At 42.5% G+C, this 26,647-nt stretch overlaps 1 protein-coding gene across 1 annotated transcript in view; it reads right to left on the reverse strand.

Annotated features, from left to right (window-relative positions):
* Positions 1-2,144: 2,144 nt before the first annotated feature.
* Positions 2,145-26,647, reverse strand: part of LOC117518122 — a 54,632-nt gene continuing 30,129 nt past the window's right edge. The window contains exons 2-4 of the mRNA XM_034179182.1: positions 3,961-4,134; positions 3,020-3,106; positions 2,145-2,914 (exon numbers count right to left, since the gene is read on the reverse strand). Coding sequence (XP_034035073.1) covers positions 2,794-2,914; positions 3,020-3,106; positions 3,961-4,134 — 382 coding nt within the window. The 3' untranslated portion in view covers positions 2,145-2,793. The remainder of the gene's footprint in view (positions 2,915-3,019; positions 3,107-3,960; positions 4,135-26,647) is intronic.

A 26,647-nucleotide genomic window follows, 5' to 3' on the forward strand; every position in this document is an offset into this window, starting at 1 on the left:
GCACAACTTATTCTCATTTTGACTTTCTTATGATGTCATGTGAAAGGTACAGAGCAAAGACTTCTGCATATTTCTACAAAGAGGCATTATAGGGAAATGTGATATTGCCCAACTTTAGGACGTCAACCCATGACCGGGATGGAAAAGGTTGTGGAGCACGGACAAAGCCATATTTGTCCATGGTCCACAACCTCAAGTAATATTACCAAAATACAACCATGAGTAATATTACTCTGAAATCAACGTCTTAAATGCATTAAACACACTCACACACACACACTCATCTTCAACCGCTTAGTCCAATTAAGGGTTGCGGGGGGCTGGAGCCAATCCCAGCAGTCGTAGAGTGTGAGGCAGGGGTCACCCAGGACAGGACGCCAGTCTGTCACAGGGCCACAAACAAACACATTCACTCGCACACCTACGGACAATCTAAAGATTCCAATCCACCTAACCCGAATGTCTTTGGATGTGGGAGGAAACCGGAGCACATGGAGGAAACCCACAGGGAGAACATGCAAACTCCACACAGAAAGGCCACAGGCGGGAATTGAACCCATGACCTTCTTGCTGTGAGGCAACAGTGCCAACCACTAAGCCACCATGCTGCCCGCATTAAACACAGTAAACATGAAATGCCCATTTCCTGTTGAACATTCAGAAACACACAGTTGCATTTTGGGTAAAGTTATAGTTAGGGTTAGAATAACAACAATAAAACAGTTCATCCCGAAAGTTTTCACAGCGCTTCACTTTGTCTACATTCTGTTATGAAATTCATTTATTCATTTACATAAAAAAAAAAATAAGTCACATGTCCATAAATATTCACAGCCTTTGTTCAATACTTTGTTGATGCACCTTTGGCAGCAATTGCAGACTCAAGTCTTCTTGAATATGATGCCACAAGCTTGGTGCACCTATCTTTGGGCAGTTTGGCCCATTTTTCTTTGCAGTACCTCTCAACCTCCATCAGGTTGGATGGGGAGCGTCGGTGCACAGCCATTTTCAGATCTCTCCAGAGATGTTCAACTCGTTTCAGGTCTGGGCTCTGGCTGGGCCACTCAAGGACATTCACAGAGTTGTCCTGAAGCCAGTCCTTTGATATCTTGGCTGTGTGCTTAGGGTCATTGTACTGCTGAAAGATGAACCGTCGCCCCAGTCTGAGATCAAGAGTGCTCTGGAGCAGGTTGGTGACTCAATGTTAATCCCACCGACCTAAACCTAAACCAGTGATTCTTTCAAAGAGAATAGCAACAATCTAATCTAACCCTAAACTTAACCTATTCTTGAATCAAAATGCAAACAAAACAAAATATTTTCATCATTTTATAAACCCTCATTGTACTGTAATGGCTAGACCAGGGGTGGCCAAGTTCGGTCCTCGAGAGCCACCTTCCTGACACTCTTAGTTGTCTCCCTGCTCCAACACACCTGAATCCAATGAAAGACTCATTAGCAGACTTTTAATGAGCCTTTCATTGGATTCAGGTGTGTTGGAGCAGGGAGACAACTAAGTGTGTCAGGAAGGTGGCTCTCGAGGACCGAACCTAGCCACCCCTGGGCTAGACAGAGGACCCAATGCAGAGAACCACAACCAAGATAGGTAACAACTGGTTTATTGTTGATGATAATGTTCACAGGTGGAGCAGCAGTCCTCCAAATGGGAGAGAGATCTGGTCCATAATGCAGGCTGAGGTCAACCACAGCAGTCATTCTTTCAGAGAGAATAGCAAAAAGGTTATCCAAAGTACAAATAATTGGTCAGTCCATAGAGATTTATTGCAGACAAAACTCATGAAAGATAAATAACATGGACTCAGAATGTGAGAAAGCAAGAACAAACCTAGACGAACTGGCAGTTATAAAGTCAACCAAACAAGTACACGTGGAAGTGGGGTGACGTGAACCTGGAAATCCATAAACAGAAAGTGATACTATACAGAGGGAACATGGATTCAAGGATTCAAAGGGATTCAAAATAATTTTATTGTCATATGCACAAAGGAACATGTTCCCTGCACAATGAAATGTGTTTACTGCATTTAACCCATCCTAATTGCCAGTTAGGAGTAGAAGTCGCCTTTAGGCGCCCGGGGACCAGCTCCAGATGTATGTCCTGCCTTAGGTCAACAGCAGGGCTGAGCAAACCATGACCGGCCTCATGACGACAGACGAACACACAACACACATAAGCCGGCCCGGTACATGAACACATATAAAAAGCACACACAAGGTGAAAACATGGAATAGATGTCAAAGTAAAAGCACTGAAGACCTAAGGCCACCAGAATCTCTGCTAAATAAAATCCTCTGTAGCAGAGCCTCCAGGGTGACAGTTTGGATGTGTATCCCACTGCAAGACCTGTAAGTACTGGCCATCATAGAGAAACGGTCAGTGAGGTGGACACTCCCCTGGTACCTGAACATGCTGAAGAGCCCTAGCTACTAGCTACTCAGTCTGCAACAGCACAGCTCCCAAGATACACAGGAGGGTGCAGAATAGTCTAATTCTCTGAAACACAATTGTCAGAGGTGAACTGGCAGAGAGGGCATCTCATTTTTATTGTGACTGCTTGGACAATAGGAGAGAAAAATTTAAGATTAGGGCAATCTTGCCTGGCGAGAGTTAAGCCTGTGGGAATTTAAGACACTGCAAATTTTTATGATCTGTCCAAACCATAAAAGGCTGGTTGGCAACCTTCAGCCAGGGTCTCCACTCCTCCACAATTAGGTTTACTGATGTAAGCTCTCATCTCCACACACTGAAGTTGTGCTTTGCAGAGCACCACGCTAGTTGTCCTTGGCAGAGACGACAGGACAAGCCTCCAATCCTAGCTCAGAGGCATTGACCTTCACCACAAACCGGAGGGATGATTCCAGCGTGGTCAGTTTGGGCGCTGTGGAAAGCATCCTGTAACAACACGTCGAGAGAAATACGATATTAGCAGATGTTAGATGAAGAGGTGTGACAATAGTGATATAATTGTGTATGAAATGTCAAAAGAAGTTAGCAAACCCGCAAGAGCTCTGGGCAGGCCTCAGGAACCGCCCATGACAGTCTGTGACGTCGGCACCGACTTCTGCAGGATCCATGCCCACCCTCCTATGACAGAACACAAAACCTAAAAGTATTTGCTCTATATGGTCCTGCTAATAGGCTATGCTAATGCTAGTAACAGACTGAAACTTGTTTCCAATACAGGCTTCTTCTTCTATTCTTCTGTTTTATACTACCATGTAGCGCTGCCCCCAGTGGTGATTTAGAACTGTAAAGGCACATAACCGCCTGTGAACCCTGGTTGAGAGAACACAGATGGGCATCACGCAGACGTAAAAAGCAGCTTTTAAAGAAACAGCTGCCGTTGTCACTCCTCGTTCTCCTCGGCGCTGTTGTGGTCATTTGACTCTCAGGCTGAGGAAAGCAAAGCCAACACACTACGGTGATGAGAACCAGAGAAGGAAGGATGATGGGGTGGAGTGTGGTGGATAATGGAAGGGAATAGATGGATAGTGGGAGAAAGAGAAAGAAAGCAATTGATGAAAACATGTTTCAGTGTGGGCTGGGCCAAGCTGTTTGTGGTTCCCATCTGAAAAAGCAGGAAGCCGCACTGTAAAAATCTGGAGCAATTCTTCCTCACGGCTATCAGCCAGCAATAATCGCAGAGCACTCGTAGTGACATTACAGCCATGTTCTCCTCTACTGTACTGGCTGTGATGTATCAGCGGAAGGCGTTTCCTCCAGTGGGAGTAGCTCTTCTACTGCAGTGTCCCATCTGCTGACACACAGAAACCTTACTTGGTATTTATCTCCCTTCCAACTGTTGCAGATGCAGATTTGAGCTCCATCTCTCAGCCACGGCGCTCGTCTTGTCGGCCTTTTTGTCACTGTCTTGTGTCTGATCCCTGCTGTGGTGTATGTTCACGACCGTGAGAGTAAAGGGTCCTTCACCCACTTACCGATGTGCTGCCTTCACCTGCACACACAGGCGGGCGGGCGTGTGTTCACTCATACGTGTGTTTGCGTTGCGGTGTGGTGGTGTGGAGAGAAAACACATGAGAACATCACCGCTGCCTCTCTGCCACTGCACTTCTCCACAGCCGCTTTCTTTTCCTCTCCTCTTGCCTTTGTTTCTTAAAGGTACAGTGACAAAGCAATCAGGCAAAAAAAAAAAGGAGAGAATGAAGCTAAAAATACATTGAAAAAGCTTCATTCTTACAGTCAGTGTGGAAACCTCAAATCTGAAATATTTCATCCAGTCTTGTATCACTGGTCAGTAATATTGGTGAGTTTCATGAATGTGCTGTTTCTCACCGCCTACTGGTGCTTAGTTGGGGAATTTATCATTTCATATTCCAGCTTCTCTCTCTACTGCCTCCTACAGGTTTGACACATTCACACTGAGCATGCAAAGCATTATTAGGAGATATCAAGAGGTGAGGATGGCCTGAACACCGAACTCACCAGGAGTCACATCAAGGTGTGCCATGAATGGCCTGAACCACCCTGAACTAAGCATGGGTGGGGTTGAGGTGGCTGGAACGCCACCAAGTTCAGACAAACATGACTGATCCCGACTTTTGCCAGGTGGTGTGCCTGCTCGGGATTACTGTTGGTAAACACAGCCAAGCAAGAGCTGCTTTAGTGCTTCAAACGTATAAATTGATTAATTCACTGGTGGGCTGAAGCCTTTCCCATTAGTCACTGGGCTTGGGGTATCCTCTGTGCTGGTTGCCAATCTATCGCAGAGCTGATACACATATAGACAGACAAACACTTCATGTTTCTAATTCATGCAGAGCCCAACATAAGACTTTCTCTCTCTCTCTCTCTCTCTCTCTCTCTCTCTCTCTCTCTCTCTCTCTCTCTCTCTATATATATATATATATATATATATATATATATATATATACACATATATATATACATATATATATATATATATATATATATATATGGGTAAAACCCATTGACCCTCGTTGAACAGCCAAACTAAGATGAGCCGGTTAGCTCCATCTCATTGTTCATCCCAGCCTACAAAATTAAGCTGTTTGAAATGGATCATCAGCTTTGAAACTGGAACACAAATAAAAATCAACTGAGGACTATTAAGAGATAAGAGACTTTCTGTCATGCCAATACTGAACTGAAAAAGACACTGGACTTTAGCAGATATGGACAATTCCACACAAAGCAAAGAGCTGAAACTGCATGACATAAGGTAAGACCATGTTCTGGTTAATTTGGGTTTCTAAATTGAACCGTGTTGGAGGGTGGGGTGCGGGTGGGGGGGCTTTTTAATTTTTACTCAATGGCCATCAAATATGGCCTTAAACGTTTTACAGCTTTGTGAGGCGGAGCCATATAGTGTATATGATTGTTAAATAATATCTGTGCTAATTCCTTATTTTATGTTATCAAGTGTTTGTCTTTCTTGTTTTTAGCGGTGATGGACAGGTTGACAGATGAGATCAGACAGGAGTCCCCATGGACTTGTGTGGCTGGGGGGGCCTGGCTGCCTTTTGTTTCTGTTTTCTGTCCTGTCTTTTGTTTTTCCTTCCAGGTGGCTTGCATTTGGGACTGAGTGGCAGTGTAGCTGAGTTTATCAGGACCTCACCCTGATCACCTGAGGCTGATCACCTGCGGCTCGTCAGGACTCACAGCTGTGGTGCATCTACATGGATTGGAACATGGTGGCATTTAAGACTGGAGTACACAGTGTGTATTTGCCAGAGACGCGACCTTGTGACCAGACGGGTGAGATCGTCGTCTCGGGAGCCATCTCATCATCAGTGGATGCAGAGAACGTCCAGGTTTGATGCATGGTCTGTGAAAGAGGAGGGGGTGAGGTCTCACGCTCGTCAGCACACTTCCTGAGGTACGTTAGATTTTGTGACTAACATTTATACAGTCAGTAAATGTGGTGTCCCTCACACCTTATTATATTGAGCTGTATGTTGGTCGTGTAATCAGCTTCCTCTGCAGTGGAGTTTTGTGAACTGGATGTTCCATGCCTGCAGGGTGGGAAGCTGATTAGTAATTAAGCCAGGAAGTGTTTGCTGTTTGTACACCTTTGAGCGTTCTCTCTGTGTGTTGAGTGTGGACTCACATAATGATTCCTTCTTTCACAGACTCGGTTTGTCGCGGCCACCTGGGGGGTGTCGGCGGGGTCCTTGGGTCCGAATTGGTTCTGGCTCCAGACCGTTGGCGCTGCTGGGAGCGCACCGCAAAACCACCACGCCAGACCGCGCACTTTTATATTTTTTCACATCACTGTTATGTTTATTAAACTCTGTTATCCTTTGTACCGTGCTCTGCTTATTTTATACTGGGTCCTTCAAACGCTGGTCGGTTCTCCGGGCTGCGTCCGACACATAACAGGACTATAATGTTTGCAGATGACATTGTGATCTGTAGAGAGCAAGTTGAGTCTAGTCTGAGAAGTGGAGATATGCTTTGGAAAGAAGGGGAATGAAAGTCAGTAGAAGCAAGACTGAGTACATGTGTGTGAATGAGAGGGAGCCCAGTGGAATAGTGCAGTTACAAGGAGTAAAAGTGGTGAAAGTAGATGAGTTTAAATATTTGGGGTCAACTGTTCAAAGTAACGGAGAGTGTGGTAGAGGTTACTACAGAGGTTAAGAAGAGAGTGCAGGCAGGGTGGAGTGGGTGGAGAAAGGTGGCAAGAGTGATTTGTGACCGAAGAATATCAGCAAGAGTGAAGGGGAAAGTTTACAAAACAGTAGTGAGACCAGCTATGTTGTGTGGTTTAGAGACAGTGGCACTAACAAAAAGACAGGAGGCAGAGCTGGAGGTGGCAGAGCTGAAGATGTTGAGATTCTCTTTGGGAGTGACAAGAATGGACAAGATTAGGAATGAACATATCAGAGGGACAGTTCAGGTGGGACGGTTTGGAGACAAAGTCAGAGAGGCGAGATTGAGGTGGTTTGGACATGTGCAGACGAGGGACCCAGGGTATATAGGGAGAAGGATGCTGAGGATGGCTCCACCAGGCAGGAGGAGAAGAGGGAGACCAAAGAGGAGGTTTATGGATGTGCTGAGAGAGGACATGCAGGTGGTTGGTGTGACAGAGGAAGATACAGAGGACAGGGTGAGATGGAAACGATTGATCTGTGGCGACCCCTAACGGGAACAGCCGAAAGACAAAGAAGAAGAAGAAGATCAAGTGTTTGTCTTTGTTATCTGTTTGAAAGTTTTTGAAACCTAAGAGTTAAGTTTTCACTTTCAGCATCCATTTTGCCTCTACTGGTGGTTGGCTCTCACTGCGGTATTGTATCACTTCCTGTTCCGGAGCACAGCGGTGTTTTTCTGTATCTGTTAGCTGTTTAATCTGCGCAGTTAGATTGATCTAGTTATCTAGATTACGATTTGTTTCCCAGTGTAATCTTTACGTGCCTTAACTAAAGCACTCCTTCTGCTGAATCACCTCTAAATTATTTACACATTATTCACTTTGCGTGTTTTTAGGAATCCGCTAGCTTAGCGTAGCTACTAGCTCTTAGCCGATTTAGCATGGCGGCTTCTCCTGTCTCTCCCGCACTTTTCTGCTCTGGGTGTGAAATGTTTAGTTATTCCTCGGCCTCCTTTAGCAGTAATGGTACTTGTAATAAGTGTAGCTTATTCGTAGCTTTGGAGGCCAGGCTGGGCGAATTGGAGACTCGGCTCCGCACCGTGGAAAATTCTACAGCTAGCCAGGCCCCTGTAGTCGGTGCGGACCAAGGTAGCTTAGCCGCCGTTAGTTACCCCCTGGCAGATCCCGAGCAGCCGGGAAAGCAGGCCGACTGGGTGACTGTGAGGAGGAAGCGTAGCCCTAAACAGAAGCCCTGTGTACACCGCCAACCCGTTCACATCTCTAACCGTTTTTCCCCACTCGGCGACACACCCGCCGAGGATCAAACTCTGGTTATTGGCGACTCTGTTTTGCGAAATGTGAAGTTAGCGACACCAGCAACCATAGTCAATTGTCTTCCGGGGGCCAGAGCAGGCGACATTGAAGGAAATTTGAAACTGCTGGCTAAGGCTAAGCGTAAATTTGGTAAGATTGGAATTCACGTCGGCAGTAATGACACCCGGTTACGCCAATCGGAGGTCACTAAAATTAACATTAAATCGGTGTGTAACTTTGCAAAAACAATGTCTGACTCTGTAGTTTTCTCTGGGCCCCTCCCCAATCAGACCGTGAGTGACATGTTTAGCCGCATGTTCTCCTTGAATTGCTGGCTGTCTGAGTGGTGTCCAAAAAATGAGGTGGGCTTCATAGATAATTGGCAAAGCTTCTGGGGAAAACCTGGTCTTGTTAGGAGAGACGGCATCCATCCCACTTTGGATGGAGCAGCTCTCATTTCTAGAAATCTGGCCAATTTTCTTAAATCCTCCAAACCGTGACTATCCAGGGTTGGGACCAGGAAGCAGAGTTGTAGTCTTACACACCTCTCTGCAGCTTCTCTCCCCCTGCCATCCCCTCATTACCCCATCCCCGTAGAGACGGTGCCTGCTCCCAAACTACCAATAACCAGCAAAAATCTATTTAAGCATAAAAATTCAAAAAGAAAAAATAATATAGCACCTTCAACTGCACCACAGACTAAAACAGTTAAATGTGGTCTATTAAACATTAGGTCTCTCTCTTCTAAGTCCCTGTTGGTAAATGATATAATAATTGATCAACATATTGATTTATTCTGCCTTACAGAAACCTGGTTACAGCAGGATGAATATGTTAGTTTAAATGAGTCAACACCCCCGAGTCACACTAACTGTCAGAATGCTCGTAGCACGGGCCGGGGCGGAGGATTAGCAGCAATCTTCCATTCCAGCTTATTAATTAATCAAAAACCCAGACAGAGCTTTAATTCAATTGAAAGCTTGACTCTTAGTCTTGTCCATCCAAATTGGAAGTCCCAAAAACCAGTTTTATTTGTTATTATCTATCGTCCACCTGGTCGTTACTGTGAGTTTACTGTGACTTAGTGCTTAGCTCAGATAAGATAATTATAGTGGGCGATTTTAACATCCACACAGATGCTGAGAATGACAGCCTCAACACTGCATTTAATCTATTATTAGACTCTATTGGCTTTGCTCAAAAAGTAAATGAGTCCACCCACCACTTTAATCATATCTTAGATCTTGTTCTGACTTATGGTATGGAAATAGAAGACTTAACAGTATTCCCTGAAAACTCCCTTCTGTCTGATCATTTCTTAATAACATTTACATTTACTCTGATGGACTACCTAGCAGTGGGGAATAAGTTTCATTACACTAGAAGTCTTTCAGAAAGCGCTGTAACTAGGTTTAAGGATATGATTCCTTCTTTATGTTCTCTAATGCCATATACCAACACAGTGCAGAGTAGCTACCTAAACTCTGTAAGTGAGATAGAGTATCTCGTCAATAGTTTTACATCCTCATTGAAGACAACTTTGGATGCTGTAGCTCCTCTAAAAAAGAGAGCTTTAAATCAGAAGTGCCTGACTCCGTGGTATAACTCACAAACTCGTAGCTTAAAGCAGATAACCCGTAAGTTGGAGAGGAAATGGCGTCTCACTAATTTAGAAGATCTTCACTTAGCCTGGAAAAAGAGTCTGTTGCTCTATAAAAAAGCCCTCCGTAAAGCTAGGACATCTTTCTACTCATCACTAATTGAAGAAAATAAGAACAACCCCAGGTTTCTTTTCAGCACTGTAGCCAGGCTGACAAGAGTCAGAGCTCTATTGAGCTGAGTATTCCATTAACTTTAACTAGTAATGACTTCATGACTTTCTTTGCTAACAAAATTTTAACTATTAGAGAAAAAATTACTCATAACCATCCCAAAGACGTATCGTTATCTTTGGCTGCTTTCAGTGATGCCGGTATTTGGTTAGACTCTTTCTCTCCGATTGTTCTGTCTGAGTTATTTTCATTAGTTACTTCATCCAAACCATCAACATGTTTATTAGACCCCATTCCTGCCAAGCTGCTCAAGGAAGCCCTACCATTATTTAATGCTTCGATCTTAAATATGATCAATCTATCTTTGTTAGTTGGCTATGTACCACAGGCTTTTAAGGTGGCAGTAATTAAACCATTACTTAAAAAGCCATCACTTGACCCAGCTATCTTAGCTAATTATAGGCCAATCTCCAACCTTCCTTTTCTCTCAAAAATTCTTGAAAGGGTAGTTGTAAAACAGCTAACTGATCATCTGCAGAGGAATGGTCTATTTGAAGAGTTTCAGTCAGGTTTTAGAATTCATCATAGTACAGAAACAGCATTAGTGAAGGTTACAAATGATCTTCTTATGGCCTCGGACAGTGGACTCATCTCTGTGCTTGTTCTGTTAGACCTCAGTGCTGCTTTTGATACTGTTGACCATAAAATTTTATTACAGAGATTAGAGCATGCCATAGGTATTAAAGGCACTGCGCTGCGGTGGTTTGAATCATATTTGTCTAATAGATTACAATTTGTTCATGTAAATGGGGAATCTTCTTCACAGACTAAAGTTAATTATGGAGTTCCACAAGGTTCTGTGCTAGGACCAATTTTATTCACTTTATACATGCTTCCCTTAGGCAGTATTATTAGACAGTATTGCTTAAATTTTCATTGTTACGCAGATGATACCCAGCTTTATCTATCCATGAAGCCAGAGGACACACACCAATTAGCTAAACTGCAGGACTGTCTTACAGACATAAAGACATGGATGACCTCTAATTTCCTGCTTTTAAACTCAGATAAAACTGAAGTTATTGTACTTGGCCCCACAAATCTTAGAAACATGGTGTCTAACCAGATCCTTACTCTGGATGGCATTACCCTGACCTCTAGTAATACTGTGAGAAATCTTGGAGTCATTTTTGATCAGGATATGTCATTCAAAGCGCATATTAAACAAATATGTAGGACTGCTTTTTTGCATTTACGCAATATCTCTAAAATCAGAAAGGTCTTGTCTCAGAGTGATGCTGAAAAACTAATTCATGCATTTATTTCCTCTAGGCTGGACTATTGTAATTCATTATTATCAGGTTGTCCTAAAAGTTCCCTAAAAAGCCTTCAGTTAATTCAAAATGCTGCAGCTAGAGTACTGACGGGGACTAGAAGGAGAGAGCATATCTCACCCATATTGGCCTCTCTTCATTGGCTTCCTGTTAATTCTAGAATAGAATTTAAAATTCTTCTTCTTACTTATAAGGTTTTGAATAATCAGGTCCCATCTTATCTTAGGGACCTCGTAGTACCATATCACCCCAATAGAGCGCTTCGCTCTCAGACTGCAGGCTTACTTGTAGTTCCTAGGGTTTGTAAGAGTAGAATGGGAGGCAGAGCCTTCAGCTTTCAGGCTCCTCTCCTGTGGAACCAGCTCCCAATTCAGATCAGGGAGACAGACACCCTCTCTACTTTTAAGATTAGGCTTAAAACTTTCCTTTTTGCTAAAGCTTATAGTTAGGGCTGGATCAGGTGACCCTGAACCATCCCTTAGTTATGCTGCTATAGACGTAGACTGCTGGGGGGTTCCCATGATGCACTGTTTCTTTCTCTTTTTGCTCTGTATGCACCACTCTGCATTTAATCATTAGTGATCGATCTCTGCTCCCCTCCTCAGCATGTCTTTTTCCTGGTTCTCTCCCTCAGCCCCAACCAGTCCCAGCAGAAGACTGCCCCTCCCTGAGCCTGGATCGGCTGGAGGTTTCTTCCTGTTAAAAGGGAGTTTTTCCTTCCCACTGTAGCCAAGTGCTTGCTCACAGGGGGTCGTTTTGACCGTTGGGGTTTTACATAATTATTGTATGGCCTTGCCTTACAATATAAAGCGCCTTGGGGCAACTGTTTGTTGTGATTTGGCGCTATATAAAAAAATTGATTGATTGATTGATGTGCAAGTGTCAGATACAGGGAGCGCTCCCCCTGTTGGTGAGAGCCAGTAACATTAGAAATGTGATACTAAACCACACCCATTGTGACATCCACATGGTATAAAAAGTGTTGTATGACTCATTTTAGGGGCCTTTCACAAGATGGACACTGTCTGTGAGGGTCCCAGTCCAGTTTTCATTGTGACCTTTAATAAATCCAAAATGAAGAATACAGTGGTTTGGTTCTTAGTAAGGGGCAATAAATTACATAAAGAGCCCGGGAAATTACATGACCACAGCGCACACAGCTCCATGTTCTGGTCAATCGTCACACTCCTCTAAAAAAGAAAAAACTCCATGATGTATTCCAGTCTGGCATAACTTCACTCCAGAATGAGAGGTGATTCTTCAGGTCCCCCCGCCTTTGCTGACATATGTCCACAGACACTGCGATCATGGTTGGTAATAGAGATAAGCATCTCATTGCCACAATAACTTAACACAGGAGGTATGAAGTGTCCACCCTGACATGAAACCCTCCCTTACTGATAAATGTCTGGTGCTGGCTCTGAATTTGTGTCTTTGGCAACGGGAGGAAACACCCAGAGGGACCCCATGCAGACATGGAGAGAACATGAAAACACCACACAGAATGGACCAGGTCAAATTTCAACCGAGGACCTTCTTGCTGTGAAGCAGCAGTGTTTACCACTAATCCACCAGCCTCCTACAGGTATAAATACTGACAACTGAACCAGCACAGAGACGAGGTAAAAGGTATATCAGAGGCAAAGGCATACACAGACAAAACTAAAGCTGTGCAACATCTCATGAGTTTTCTATGGTGTGAAATGATAAAAGTTAAGAGACAGATTTCCTACATATCTCTATGAATTCCAGCAACCACGCACAATGCATGTTTGGCATTTAATATTCAGAAACGTGCTTTTGCTTTGGTTAAGATTAGGTATAGTGTTATGTTTAGGGATAGAATAAGAACAATACGAGCAAAGCAATGCACAGCGGTGCAAAGCTCGCTCATGGTACAGGGAGTCCCAAACAGGAAGTGCCAAATTTTGAATCCACAGTAAAACAGGAAATGTTCAAATGTCAAACACTTCCTGGATTGACAAACAAGATCCCATGGAATCTCGCAGGAACTCAGTGGCAAGCTCACACTCAAACAGGAAGTGCCAAATTTTCAGTCACAGTGAAACAGGAAATGTCAAATGTTGAACACTTCCTGGCATGAGTGGAGCTAGAGCGGAGACTGGGGTTTCACTGGACTCCCCTGAAATCTGATTGGACACAGATCAATCAATCAATTTCAATCAATCAATTTTTTTTATATAGCGCCAAATCACAACAAACAGTTGCCCCAAGGCGCTTTATATTGTAAGGCAAGGCCATACAATAATTATGTAAAACCCCAACGGTCAAAACGACCCCCTGTGAGCAAGCACTTGGCTACAGTGGGAAGGAAAAACTCCTTTTTAACAGGAAGAAACCTCCAGCAGAACCAGGCTCAGGGAGGGGCAGTCTTCTGCTGGGACTGGTTGGGGCTGAGGGAGAGAACCAGGAAAAAGACATGCTGTGGAGGGGAGCAGAGATCGATCACTAATGATTAAATGCAGAGTGGTGCATACAGAGCAAAAAGAGAAAGAAACAGTGCATCATGGGAACCCCCCAGCAGTCTACGTCTATAGCAGCATAACTAAGGGATGGTTCAGGGTCACCTGATCCAGCCCTAACTATAAGCTTTAGCAAAAAGGAAAGTTTTAAGCCTAATCTTAAAAGTAGAGAGGGTGTCTGTCTCCCTGATCTGAATTGGGAGCTGGTTCCACAGGAGAGGAGCCTGAAAGCTGAAGGCTCTGCCTCCCATTCTACTTTTACAAACCCTAGGAACTACAAGTAAGCCTGCAGTCTGAGAGCGAAGCGCTCTATTGGGGTGATATGGTACTACGAGGTCCCTAAGATAAGATGGGACCTGATTATTCAAAACCTTATAAGTAAGAAGAAGAATTTTAAATTCTATTCTAGAATTAACAGGAAGCCAATGAAGAGAGGCCAATATGGGTGAGATATGCTGTCTCCTTCTAGTCCCCGTCAGTACTCTAGCTGCAGCATTTTGAATTAACTGAAGGCTTTTTAGGGAACTTTTAGGACAACCTGATAATAATGAATTACAATAGTCCAGCCTAGAGGAAATAAATGCATGAATTAGTTTTTCAGCATCACTCTGAGACAAGACCTTTCTGATTTTAGAGTTATTGCGTAAATGCAATAAAGCAGTCCTACATATTTGTTTAATATGCGCTTTGAATGACATATCCTGATCAAAAATGACTCCAAGATTTCTCACAGTATTACTAGAGGTCAGGGTAATGCCATCCAGAGTAAGGATCTGGTTAGACACCATGTTTCTAAGATTTGTGGGGCCAAGTACAATAACTTCAGTTTTATTTGAGTTTAAAAGCAGGAAATTAGAGGTCATCCATGTCTTTATGTCTGTAAGACAATCCTGCAGTTTAGCTAATTGGTGTGTGTCCTCTGGCTTCATGGATAGATAAAGCTGGGTATCATCTGCGTAACAATGAAAATTTAAGCAATACCGTCTAATAATACTGCCTAAGGGAAGTATGTATAAAGTGAATAAAATTGGTCCTAGCACAGAACCTTGTGGAACTCCATAATTAACTTTAGTCTGTGAAGAAGATTCCCCATTTACATGAACAAATTGTAATCTATTAGACAAATATGATTCAAACCACCGCAGCGCAGTGCCTTGATTGACATGTCACGGCACCGCACATCTGGTTGAAAAGAGCTGCATTTTGAAATCAGTGAGTCACATGACAATACTGAGATAGGATAATTTGGCCATATTGTACAGCCCTACTGTAAACTAGCTGCAAACTTTGAATATCAGGAATTAAGTATTATAAACTGTGGTATTTTAAAAAAAAAATTCCTTCACTGCTGTGTGCACAACTTTCCACATGCTCGCATTGTGATCATGCACGAGAACAGTTAGATTATCTGGAGCCATTCAAGTCCACATAAAAGACTCATCTGTTCTACCTGTCATATGGTTAGCATACCCATGTAGTACGGAATTATTCTTGTTCTCATTTTAAATTGTTTTAATAACAACGGAACAAGTCTCAGCCTCATTATATCTAAATTCTGGGCGTGTTAGTGAACCACAGGGCTAGCTGCCGGCAACCACATTAGTAACCTCTGTGCTTGTCTTTTAGTTTACTGCTGGTGAATTAATGCCTTAGGTGCAGTCATTTCAGGCCAACTGATTCTAGGTGCTGCTGCCAAATGCGAGGATGAGAGGCTGATGTAGGATGCTGAAAAATTGGACACAGAATCTGGAGGAATTTCAGTGCATAAACAGCAAAGGTGTAAACCTGCGCTGAACACCTGTGACATCTGATCCCACAGTTGGCACGGCATCATGAACCATCAGTCATCGGTAGCTGCTATAGTTACATAGGCAAGGGATTCCTCTGGGAATCCATTGTCACACAAGAACACAGAGTCACAGTCAAAAACGCCACTTAAGACCTCCCTGTGCAAAAAAGAAGCCGTATGTTAACCTGGTCCAGAAGCAGTGGCTCAGAGGCATCTGGGTTGGACCATCACACAGTAAAAATGTATATTGTTGTCAGATGAAGTTGTATTCTATATCCGTCTAGAATTCTAGACACTGCGTGCTACAGACCAGAGATGAAAAGGAGCATCTAGAATGTTATTAGCAACAAGTCCAAAAGCCAGGGTCTGTCATGGTATGGGTTAGAGTCAGTGCCCTTGGCCAAGGAAATTTACACTTCTGTGATGGCAGCATCAATACAGAAAAGTACACTGGGATTTTAGAGCAACATATGCCGTCTTCAACATTTTTTTTCCAGCGACAACCAGGTATTTTTCAAGAAGACAATGCAAGACCATATTCTGCGCACATTACAAAGACATGGCTGCAGAAGAAGAGGACAGGGACACTGGACTGGCCTAACTGCAGTCATGACCTCTCCCAAATAGAGAAATGTATTTATAATTTTGAAATTAAAATGCAGCAACACTGACCGCAAACTGTTGCACACCATAAGACAAGCCTGCAGGAAGAAGGGGTCAAAATAACTTCTGAAATGTTTGGTGTCATCAACGCCAGAATGTCTTCATTGTTGTGAGGTGGAATGACTACATTGCAAACTGGTAAATGCTTTTGTGTCACAACTTTTTTGGAATGTGCCTGAAATGTAAGATTGGCTGTGTATTAATACATGAAGTTAAGTTTACCAGAAAACAAGAAATATCTTTGGTTCATACTGTCTGCAATGAAATAAAAGTTAAAGCAATTGCAAGAAACTGTGTTCTTATTTTTGTTGTTGTTAGTTTTTTCCCTCACTTACCTTACGTCCCAGCATTTTGTGATTTAAGGTTGTATATTCTAGACTCACAATGTAATTTAGGCACTTCAGACTTTTTTCAATAAATGCTTCTGGAGAGCATTAGCATGGCTAAAAAACTTCAGCTTCTGGGGGTCTTTGCCCAGAAGCTTCGCTTCCCAGACCCCCCCAACTATGGCCCTCTTAACCCCCTCACCAAAGAGTCCTCACCATGTAATTTTGGTCCTTCAAACTTTTTTTTTTTCAGTAAATGCTTCTGTGGTGCATAAGCATGGCTAAAAAACCTTCAGCTTCTGGGGAGCTTCACAGCCCCAGACCCCCCCAACTATGCCACTCTTAACCCCCATGCCACTTTGAGCATTTTTTTAATGTAGATGTAAATTCATATTCAAACTTTTCAGCTAGTTGACAGTCGGGCAGCACAATATGGCCAAATAAGCTGAACTTTCAGGTCTTCTTTTTAAGAAAATCCTCCTCTACACCACTCCATCAGGAAGCTGTATTTTATATTTTTTATTAAATTCATACCAAGTTGTAGAGATTTGCTATCAGTTTGAGTTTAAGGAAGATAATTTTAGATAAAAATTTTTGTTTTGAAATGGCATCAACAAATTAAAATGTCTAAAATACATCCATCCATTTTCTTCCGCTTATCCTAGGTCGGGTCGCTGGGGCAGCAGCTCAAGCAAAGCCGCCCAGACCTCCTGATCCACACACACCTCCCCCAGCTCCTCCGAGGGAACCCCAAGGCGTTCCCAAGCCAGCTGAGAGACGTGATCTGGGTCTTCCCTGGGGCCTCCTCCCGATGGGACGTGCCCGGAACACCTCTCCAGCGAGGCGTCCAGGGGGCATCCAGAAAAGATGTCCGAGCCACCTCAACTGGCTCCTTTCGACGTGGAGGAGCTGTGGCTCGACTCCGAGCTCCTCCCGAGTGACAGAGCTCCTCACCCTATCTCTAAGGGAGCGCCCAGCCACCCTGCCAACGCCAAACAAAATACCAAGTGTTCCAATACTTTTGAGTGGAAGGAGAAATGCTGCTTTTAACAACCTAGACCTCATTTGTGTAATAAAATATGACCGTTTACTCACCAATATAACTTTGGGGTCATTAGGAGTCTGTGGTTCAGACGACGTATTCAGGTTCAAATCTGGATCAAAAATTTTTCTTGTTCTACTAAGGTGGATTAGAACTTTTTTATGGAACACAGCGCCAACTGCTGTACAGGAGGGACCTAGCAGTTAATGTGTGTCACCGATTTGAAAATGGCTCTTTTCAACCAGACATGTGGTGCCGTGACATGTCAATCATCCTGGTGGCACCTGAGGTGTCCAATCAGATTTCAGGGGAGTCCAGTGCAACCCAGCTACACCCATGGCAGGAAGTGTTCAACATTTGGCATTTCCTGTTTCACTGTGGACTCAAAATTTTGCACTTCATGCTTCTGTCTCAACTTGCTACTGAATTCCCACGAGATCTCGTCTATTGTCAAACCAGGAAGTGTTCAACATTTGACTTTTTTTTTTAATTATTTAATGACACAAACAAAAAGTTACACAGAAGCCTTACAGAGGATTAAATACAACAACAAAAACAACATACCAAAGAACAGGTAATTAAAAAAACACAGATCAAAACTAGTGGGGAATTATAAAAAAAAAAACCAAACAAACAAAAAAAAGCTTTCCAACGTTAAACACATTTGACATTTCCTGCTTCACTGTGGACTCAAAACTTTGCACTTCCTGTTTGTAACTCAGTGTACCATGAGCGTATTAGAATAGTAAGTCCCTTCAGCAGCTCCATTGATTGCATTCGGGGTCGCCACAGCAAACCCGAGGTGTCTCTACATGTTGAATTGGCACAAGTTTTACGCCAGATGCCCTTCCTGACGCAACTCCACATTACATGCAGAAATGTGGCAAGGGTGGGGTTTGAACTGGGAACCTTTGTTATGTCAAAATATTAGAATATTTCATTAAGTCAATTAAAAAAAGGTTTTATACTGCTTAAATGTTGAACTTCTGAAAATTATGTTCACTTAGCACTCAGTACTTGGTTGAGGCTCCTTTTGCATGAATTTCTCAGTGCAGTGTGGCACGGAGACGGTCAGCCTGTGGCACTGCTAAGGTGCTATGGAAGCCCAGGTTGAATTAATTGCAGCCTCCAGCTTGTCTGTATTGTTGAATTTCTTGTCTCTCATCTCCCTCTTGACAACACCCCATAGATGCATTCAGGTCAGTTCAGTTGGTTGGCCAATCAAGTATAGCAACACCATGGTCATTAAACCAGTTGCTCATAGTTTTGGCCACGTGGGCAGGTGCCAAGTCCTGCTAGAAAAGTAAGTCAACACCTCCACAAAGTTTGTCAGCAGATGGAAGAATGAACTGCTCTAAAATCTCCTAGTGGATGGCTGCATTGACTTTGGACTTAATAAGAGACAGTAGACCAATGCCAGCAAATGACCTGGCTTACCAAATCATCACGGATAGTGGAATCTTCAATCAACTTGAATTCTGTGCCTCTACACTCTTGCCCCAGATTTTGGGATTTTCCAAATTAAATGCAAACTTTGCTTTCATCTGAAAGGAGGAATCTAGACCACAGAGCAATGGTCGAGTTATTTTCCTCCTTAACCCAGGTAAGATGCTTCAGACATGTGGCTTGGCACTTGGAATAGGACCCTCATAGCCCATTTCCTGGACATATCTGTGCATGTTGTTGGCTCTTAATGTGCTGACTCAAACTGACTCATTGGATTTCCTGCTAATAAATATATGTAGTCCCAACTAAATTAAATTAAATTATCTTGCATGGATGTGCTTTATGGAAATCCTGCACTTAATTGAATTGAGCTCATCCAATAAGTAATTTTTTTTAGTCTACTCCTAGTGAAGCTTCCTCAGTATGCCCCAAGAATCTGCTTTGATTGACAGTATTCTCAAGGCTCCATTCATCCCTGTTGCTTGTGCATCTTTTCCAACCAAACTTTTTCTAGTCACATTTCTATTAATATTATTTGATACAGCCCTCTGCGGACAGCCAGTCCTCTCAGCAATGATCTTCTGTGACTTACCCTCCTTGTGGAGGGCATCAATGAGTGTCTTTGGAACAACTATTAAGTCAGCAGTTTCCCACAAGATTTACTACAGAAATAGTGACTTACTGAAACTTGAAATGAAATATTCTAATATTGTGAGATACTTTTTCTACTTTTTTTGCAGCTCCAGGCAATAATTACTAAAATTAAAATAAAAAATGCTTGAAACATTTTGGTTTATACGGTGCATCCGGTAAGTATTCACAACACTTCACTTTTTCTACATTTTTACCAGAGGCCAAAATATGGCCATCGGGTATTGCGAAGGCCTTGCGTCTGTCTGTGTGTCTGTCTGTCTGTGCTCAGCATAAGTCTAGTCCTCTTACTGCCAGAGTCTTCAAATTCACAGGGAACATTCTTGGGACACAGACCTTGGACAAGTTCAAAGATTTTAAAAGGTTATTGACCATTTTAAAAGGTCAAAAGGTCACATTCTGTTTCCCATTTTTATGCTCATATGGCCAACAGTATTTGAGCATTGGGTTATATTGTTATTTTACTGTCATGAACTTTGGCACAAAAAGGCAGGACACAAATGCAGGACTCACACAGTGGTGTCGAGTGAGAAAAAGGATTTACTCCAAAAACAGGCAAAGGTCAGTCCACAAAAAGGCAGGAAAAAAATCAGCAGCAGTATCCAAATCATGAGACTATACTCAAGGCCAAAAAACAGGCAAATGGTTCAAAACCACAGCGTGGCGATAACAACAAGCAAAGAGTATAAGGCTGGTAGAGATGACAAAGTGGTGAAGACAAGAGGGAAATGAAAGGGCTTAAATAGCACAGGTAATGAGGGAGAAATGAGGAACAGGTGTGATGGGACATTCAGCAAAGAGGCATGGCAAACACAAGGAAAACACATCCAGACCCAAACCCCTGATACAAGACAAGAGAGTGCAGTAACCAGAACACAAAGCAAACCAAGACCCAAACCTGAACACAATGAACACAAAATCCAAACCTGAACACAAAGCAAACCCAAACATGAACACAACACAATACAAAACCCAAACATGACCACAAATCAAACCTGAACACAATGAACACAAAATCCAAACCTGATCACAAAGCACACCAAAACCCAAACCTGAACACAATCAACACAAAATCCAAACTTCACCACAAATCAAAACAAAACTCAAACCTGACCAGAAAGCAACACAAAACTCAAACATGAATGCAAAACAATACAAAACTCAAACCTGAACACAAAACAATACAAACCCTAACATGAACCCAAATGAAACCAAAACCCAAACCTGAACGCAATGAACACAAAACCCAAACATGAACACAAAGCAAACCAAAACCCAAACCTGAACACAAACCAAACCAAAACCCAAACCTGACCACAAATCAAAACAAAACCCAAACCTGATCACAAAACAATACAGAACCCAAACCTGACCACAAAGCAAACCAAAACCCAAACTTGACCACAAATCAAAACTCATACCTGACCACAAAGCAACACAAAACCCAAACATGTACGCAAAACAATACAAACTCAAACCCGAACACAAAACAATACAAACCCTAATATGAACCCAAATGAAACCAAAACCCAAACATGAACACAAAGCAATACAAAACCCAAACATGAACACAAAGCAAACCAAAACCCAAACCTGACCACAACGCAAACCAAAACCCAAACATGAACACAAAACAATACAAAACCCAAATCTGAACAAAAAGCAAACCAAAACCCAAACATGAACACAAAACAATACAAAACCCAAATCTGAACAAAAAGCAAACCAAAACCCAAACATGAACACAAAACAATACAAAACTCAAACCTGACCACAAAGCCAACCAAAACCCAAACATGAACACAAAACAATACAAAACCCAAATCTGAACAAAAAGCAAACCAAAACCCAAACATGAACACAAAACAATACAAAACTCAAACCTGACCACAAAGCCAACCAAAACCCAAACATGAACACAAAACAATACAAAACCCAAACCTGAACACAAAGCAAACCAAAACCCAAACATGAACACAAAGCAAACCAAAACCCAAACCTGTCCTACATGACAGTCAATCTTTGTTTTTCAATTTTATAAGAACCTAAAAATATCATGAGAACCTAGAAATATAATATAATATAGTTTTTAAAAAGTAATCAGAAGTAATAAAGCTAAGCCATGGGATTTAAATGATGTTATTCTTCATTTATATGACCTCGTCTAACATTTTGCATGTTTGGAAATACGTCATCTTGGTCTCATGTGCCGTTCAAAGCTGTTATTAAAGGTTTGGGTGGTTCGCAGACATTTTTCATGTTTCAAAGTGGGCCCATCACAGCCAGTCTGTTCTGTGTGAGCCTGATCCTGTCTATTTTCAGAAGCTAAGTAGTGCTGAACCTGGTTAGTACTCAGATGGGAGACTTTCTCCAGGTAACATTGGAGCTGCTTTAGGAAGGACATCTGGCATAAGACATTTGCCAAATCCCAATGTGGATCTGTACTGGATCTGCTGTGGCAACCCTGTATAAACCCTTGAGATGTTTGTTGACAAATGCAATCTGCTGAATAGTGTTTTCAAAATTTGCCAAAACTACTCTTATTTCTGCAGTTACAGGAGCACGGAAAAGCATCTTTCTTCATCCCAGCAGAGCTCCAGAGCACCCGCTGGATGTCAGACGGATGGTGAGGAGCAAAGGAAGGCGGGTAGAATCCAGACATTTAGGACTTGCACAGACAAACTTTGTAACCAAGTGAAATGACGTAAATCCAAACAGAGAAACAAGCGGGCTGCTGCGAGGTCGTCAGACGGAACATCAGACAGACATATGGACACAATAATAACCAGACTTGTTCATATTTGGGATAACAGGACTTATGTAAGCAGGAGCGCCTGGCTTCCAAAATATTTTGGGAAGTCGTTATTGTTTATTAAAGCTAAATTGTGCAGATTTTTTTAACCACGTTTGTACAGCTCATTGTTTTCTGGCATCTGTTAACATGTGTCTTATTCAATTAAATACCTTAAATTGAAAGTATTCCAAGTGTAGTAACATAGGTGCAAAGTAAAATAGATAAAATTGTCAGCCAACCAGGGATAAGGTCAGTCTTTTACAGCCTCAGTCATGTTGAAAGGTTGAGTGTTCTCCTCACCTCTGACAATAGCGTTGTGTGAGAAAAATGTTTGTTAGGGAAGCTGTAAGGAACCCAGGTATGGTATGACAATAATCCACATTAAGATCAAAATTACAGTTGTATGCAAAAGCTTGGGCAACCATGATAATTTTCATTATTTTCAACATGGGAGCCTCTAAACAACTCTCCATTGACCTGAAAACACAGATTGTTCAACATCATGGTTTTGGGGAAGAATACAAAAAGCTATCTCAGCGATTTCAGCTGTCAGTTTCCACTGTGAGGAACAAAGTGAGGAAATGGAAGACTGCAGGCACAGTACTAGTTAAGGCCCGAAGTGACAGGCCAAGAAAAATCTCAGATAAGCTGAAGCGAAGGATGGTGAGAACAGTCATAGTCAACCCACAGACCTACTCCAAAGACCTACAACATGATCTTTCTGCAGATAGTGTCTATGTGCATTGTTCAACTATACAGCGCACTTTGCACAAAGAGATGCTGTATGATGCTGTAATGCAGAGGAAGCCTTTTCTGCATACACGCCACAAACAGAGTCACTTGAGGTATGCTAAAGCACTTTTGGACAAGCCAACTTCATTTTGGAATAAGGTGCTGTGGAGTGATGAAACTAAAATTGAGTTATTTGGACATAAGGGCAGTATGCATGGCTGAAAAAGAACACAGCATTCCAAGAAAAACACTTGCTACCTACAGTAAAATTTGGAGGTGGTTCCATCATGCTGTGGGGGTGTGTGGCCAGTGCGGGTACTGCGAATCTTGTTAAAGTTCAAGGTCACATGGATTCTAGTCAATATCAGCAGATGCTTGAGAACAATGTTCATGAATCAGTGACAAACTTGAAGTTGCACCGGGGCTGGATTTTTCAACAAGACAACGGCCCTAAACACTGCTCAAAATCTACTAAGGCATTCATGCAGAGGAACAAGTACAGTGTTCTGAAATGGCCATCTCAGTCCCCAGACCTGAATATTATTGCCAATCTGTGGTGTGATTTTAAGCAGGCTGTCCATGCTCGGAAACCAACAAACCTGAGATGTTTTGTAAAGAAGAATGGTCCAAAATACCTTCAACCAGAATCCAGACTCTCATTGGAAGCTATAGGAAGCGTTTAGAGGCTGTTATTTCTGCAAAAGGAGGATCTACTAAATATTGATGTATTTTTTCCTTTGGGGTGCCCAGATTTATGCACCTGCCTTAATTTTGTTTAAAGAATTATTGCACACTTTCTGTAAATCCAGTAAACTTAATTTCACTTCTCAAATATCACTGTGTTTGTCTGCTATATATATATGTAGATATAGATAGATATATTTAACTGAAATTGCTGATCCAAACAACCAACAATTTATAAAGGAAAATCAATGAAATCATCAGGGGTGTCCAAACCTTTACATACAACTGTATGATAGCAGCCTACTTTATAATTGTTGACACTTTAGTAATCAGCATCTGAAGAAATACAGCCAACTGCATCTCTTGTTTCCTGATATACCAGTTTCTATCAATCATTATCATTTTGAAACGTTATCTCCAATCGGGCTTTTTGTTTGTTTTGTATTGTCTTGTTTTTACCACAGAAAATGCCAGCCCAGTTGCACAATTCTTTTTCATACTCCCGTCACGATATGAGTCACATTGTCATGACGCTTCTTTTTTTTTACTAATTTAAACCCTTCCCCTAACCTTAACCATACCCCACCCACCCCCCCACCCCCCACCCCCCACTCCAACCCTGTGTTACCCCAGATTTCGTGCTTCTATCAGGAAGTGTCGTATTTTCATGACAGGAGCACAAACTAATAGATTAATGTACTTTTCATGAAGCCATCATGAAAGGTCATGAGATAGGGTTGGCTCATGCACTGCAAACTGCTTCCATACTTTGAATCAAGATTTTGAGTCTTCAGCAGGCATTTACATTCCTGTTACCCCAGTAGGTAAATACTTTTCACAAAAACTTTTGATTTGGTTCACCAAGCTGCTCTGTGATATATATGCAGAGTTGTAGTCTTACACACCTCTCTGCAGCTTCTCTCCCCCTGCCATCCCCTCATTACCCCATCCCCGTAGAGACGGTGCCTGCTCCCAGACTACCAATAACCAGCAAAAATCTATTTAAGCATAAAAATTCAAAAAGAAAAAATAATATAGCACCTTCAACTGCACCACAGACTAAAACAGTTAAATGTGGTCTATTAAACATTAGGTCTCTCTCTTCTAAGTCCCTGTTGGTAAATGATATAATAATTGATCAACATATTGATTTATTCTGCCTAACAGAAACCTGGTTACAGCAGGATGAATATGTTAGTTTAAATGAGTCAACACCCCCGAGTCACACTTACTGTCAGACTGCTCGTAGCACGGGCCGGGGCGGAGGATTAGCAGCAATCTTCCATTCCAGCTTATTAATTAATCAAAAACCCAGACAGAGCTTTAATTCATTTGAAAACTTGTCTCTTAGTCTTGTCCATCCAAATTGGAAGTCCCAAAAACCAGTTTTATTTGTTATTATCTATCGTCCACCTGGTCGTTACTGTGAGTTTCTCTGTGAATTTTCAGACCTTTTGTCTGACTTAGTGCTTAGCTCAGATAAGATAATTATAGTGGGCGATTTTAACATCCACACAGATGCTGAGAATGACAGCCTCAACACTGCATTTAATCTATTATTAGACTCTATTGGCTTTGCTCAAAAAGTAAATGAGTCCACCCACCACTTTAATCATATCTTAGATGTTGGGAAAGTGTAGGAACACGGACCCACAACAGGGGGCGCAAATGAACGGACAATGGAATAGGTCAAATAACAACACTTTACTGTTGCGAACGTGCACAACAAAAACAACAAATTACAACAATGGACAAAGTTCAATTCACAAAGGTGTCGTGTGGGCAGGCTCGAAGATAGGAGACGCCTCTCCAAAGTAGAACCGGAACCACACGGTTTCCTCCGCCACAGGACCCCGGGAATACTGGAGCCGCCAAGTTCCGAACTCCCAGGTGGCCACTGCCTCCGCGTGTCGGACCTGGTACTGCTGGCGAGGAACAAGAACACAATTAAACGTGGGCGCGTTTGCACCCAGCAACCTGCACGGCAGGGAAGCTACCTCCACCTCTCGTTGGAGAAAAAAGTCTGCAATCACTCACAAAAATCACAAAGGTTACTGTCAAGCAGTCAGCTGAGATTATTACCTTCCAGGTAGAACGATATCTCGGCGATGAGGTGGAGATGCCGTCCTGCTGATATACCCCAGTGATAATTGCCGTCAGCTGTCTCAGGTGATGGGTGACAGCTGTTACCGAGGCAGCTCCTGTGGGGCGGCGGCGCCCTCTGGTGCCTGGAGCCCGCACTCCAGGCAGGGCGCCCTCTGGTGGTGGTGGGCCAGCAGTACCTCCTCTTCAGCGGCCCACACAACATTAGATCTTGTTCTGACTTATGGTATGGAAATAGAAGACTTAACAGTATTCCCTGAAAACTCCCTTCTGTCTGATCATTTCTTAATAACATTTACATTTACTCTGATGGACTACCCAGCAGTAGGGAATAAGTTTCATTACACTAGAAGTCTTTCAGAAAGCGCTGTAACTAGGTTTAAGGATATGATTCCTTCTTTATGTTCTCTAATGCCATATACCAACACAGTGCAGAGTAGCTACCTAAACTCTGTAAGTGAGATAGAGTATCTCGTCAATAGTTTTACATCCTCATTGAAGACAACTTTGGATGCTGTAGCTCCTCTGAAAAAGAGAGCTTTAAATCAGAAGTGTCTGACTCCGTGGTATAACTCACAAACTCGTAGCTTAAAGCAGATAACCCGTAAGTTGGAGAGGAAATGGCGTCTCACTAATTTAGAAGATCTTCACTTAGCCTGGAAAAAGAGTCTGTTGCTCTATAAAAAAGCCCTCCGTAAAGCTAGGACATCTTTCTACTCATCACTAATTGAAGAAAATAAGAACAACCCCAGGTTTCTTTTCAGCACTGTAGCCAGGCTGACAAAGAGTCAGAGCTCTATTGAGCTGAGTATTCCATTAACTTTAACTAGTAATGACTTCATGACTTTCTTTGCTAACAAAATTTTAACTATTAGAGAAAAAATTACTCATAACCATCCCAAAGACGTATCGTTATCTTTGGCT

This window comes from Thalassophryne amazonica, chromosome 10 (assembly GCF_902500255.1).
Source record: "Thalassophryne amazonica chromosome 10, fThaAma1.1, whole genome shotgun sequence".
NCBI classification, from domain to species: Eukaryota; Metazoa; Chordata; class Actinopteri; order Batrachoidiformes; family Batrachoididae; genus Thalassophryne; species Thalassophryne amazonica.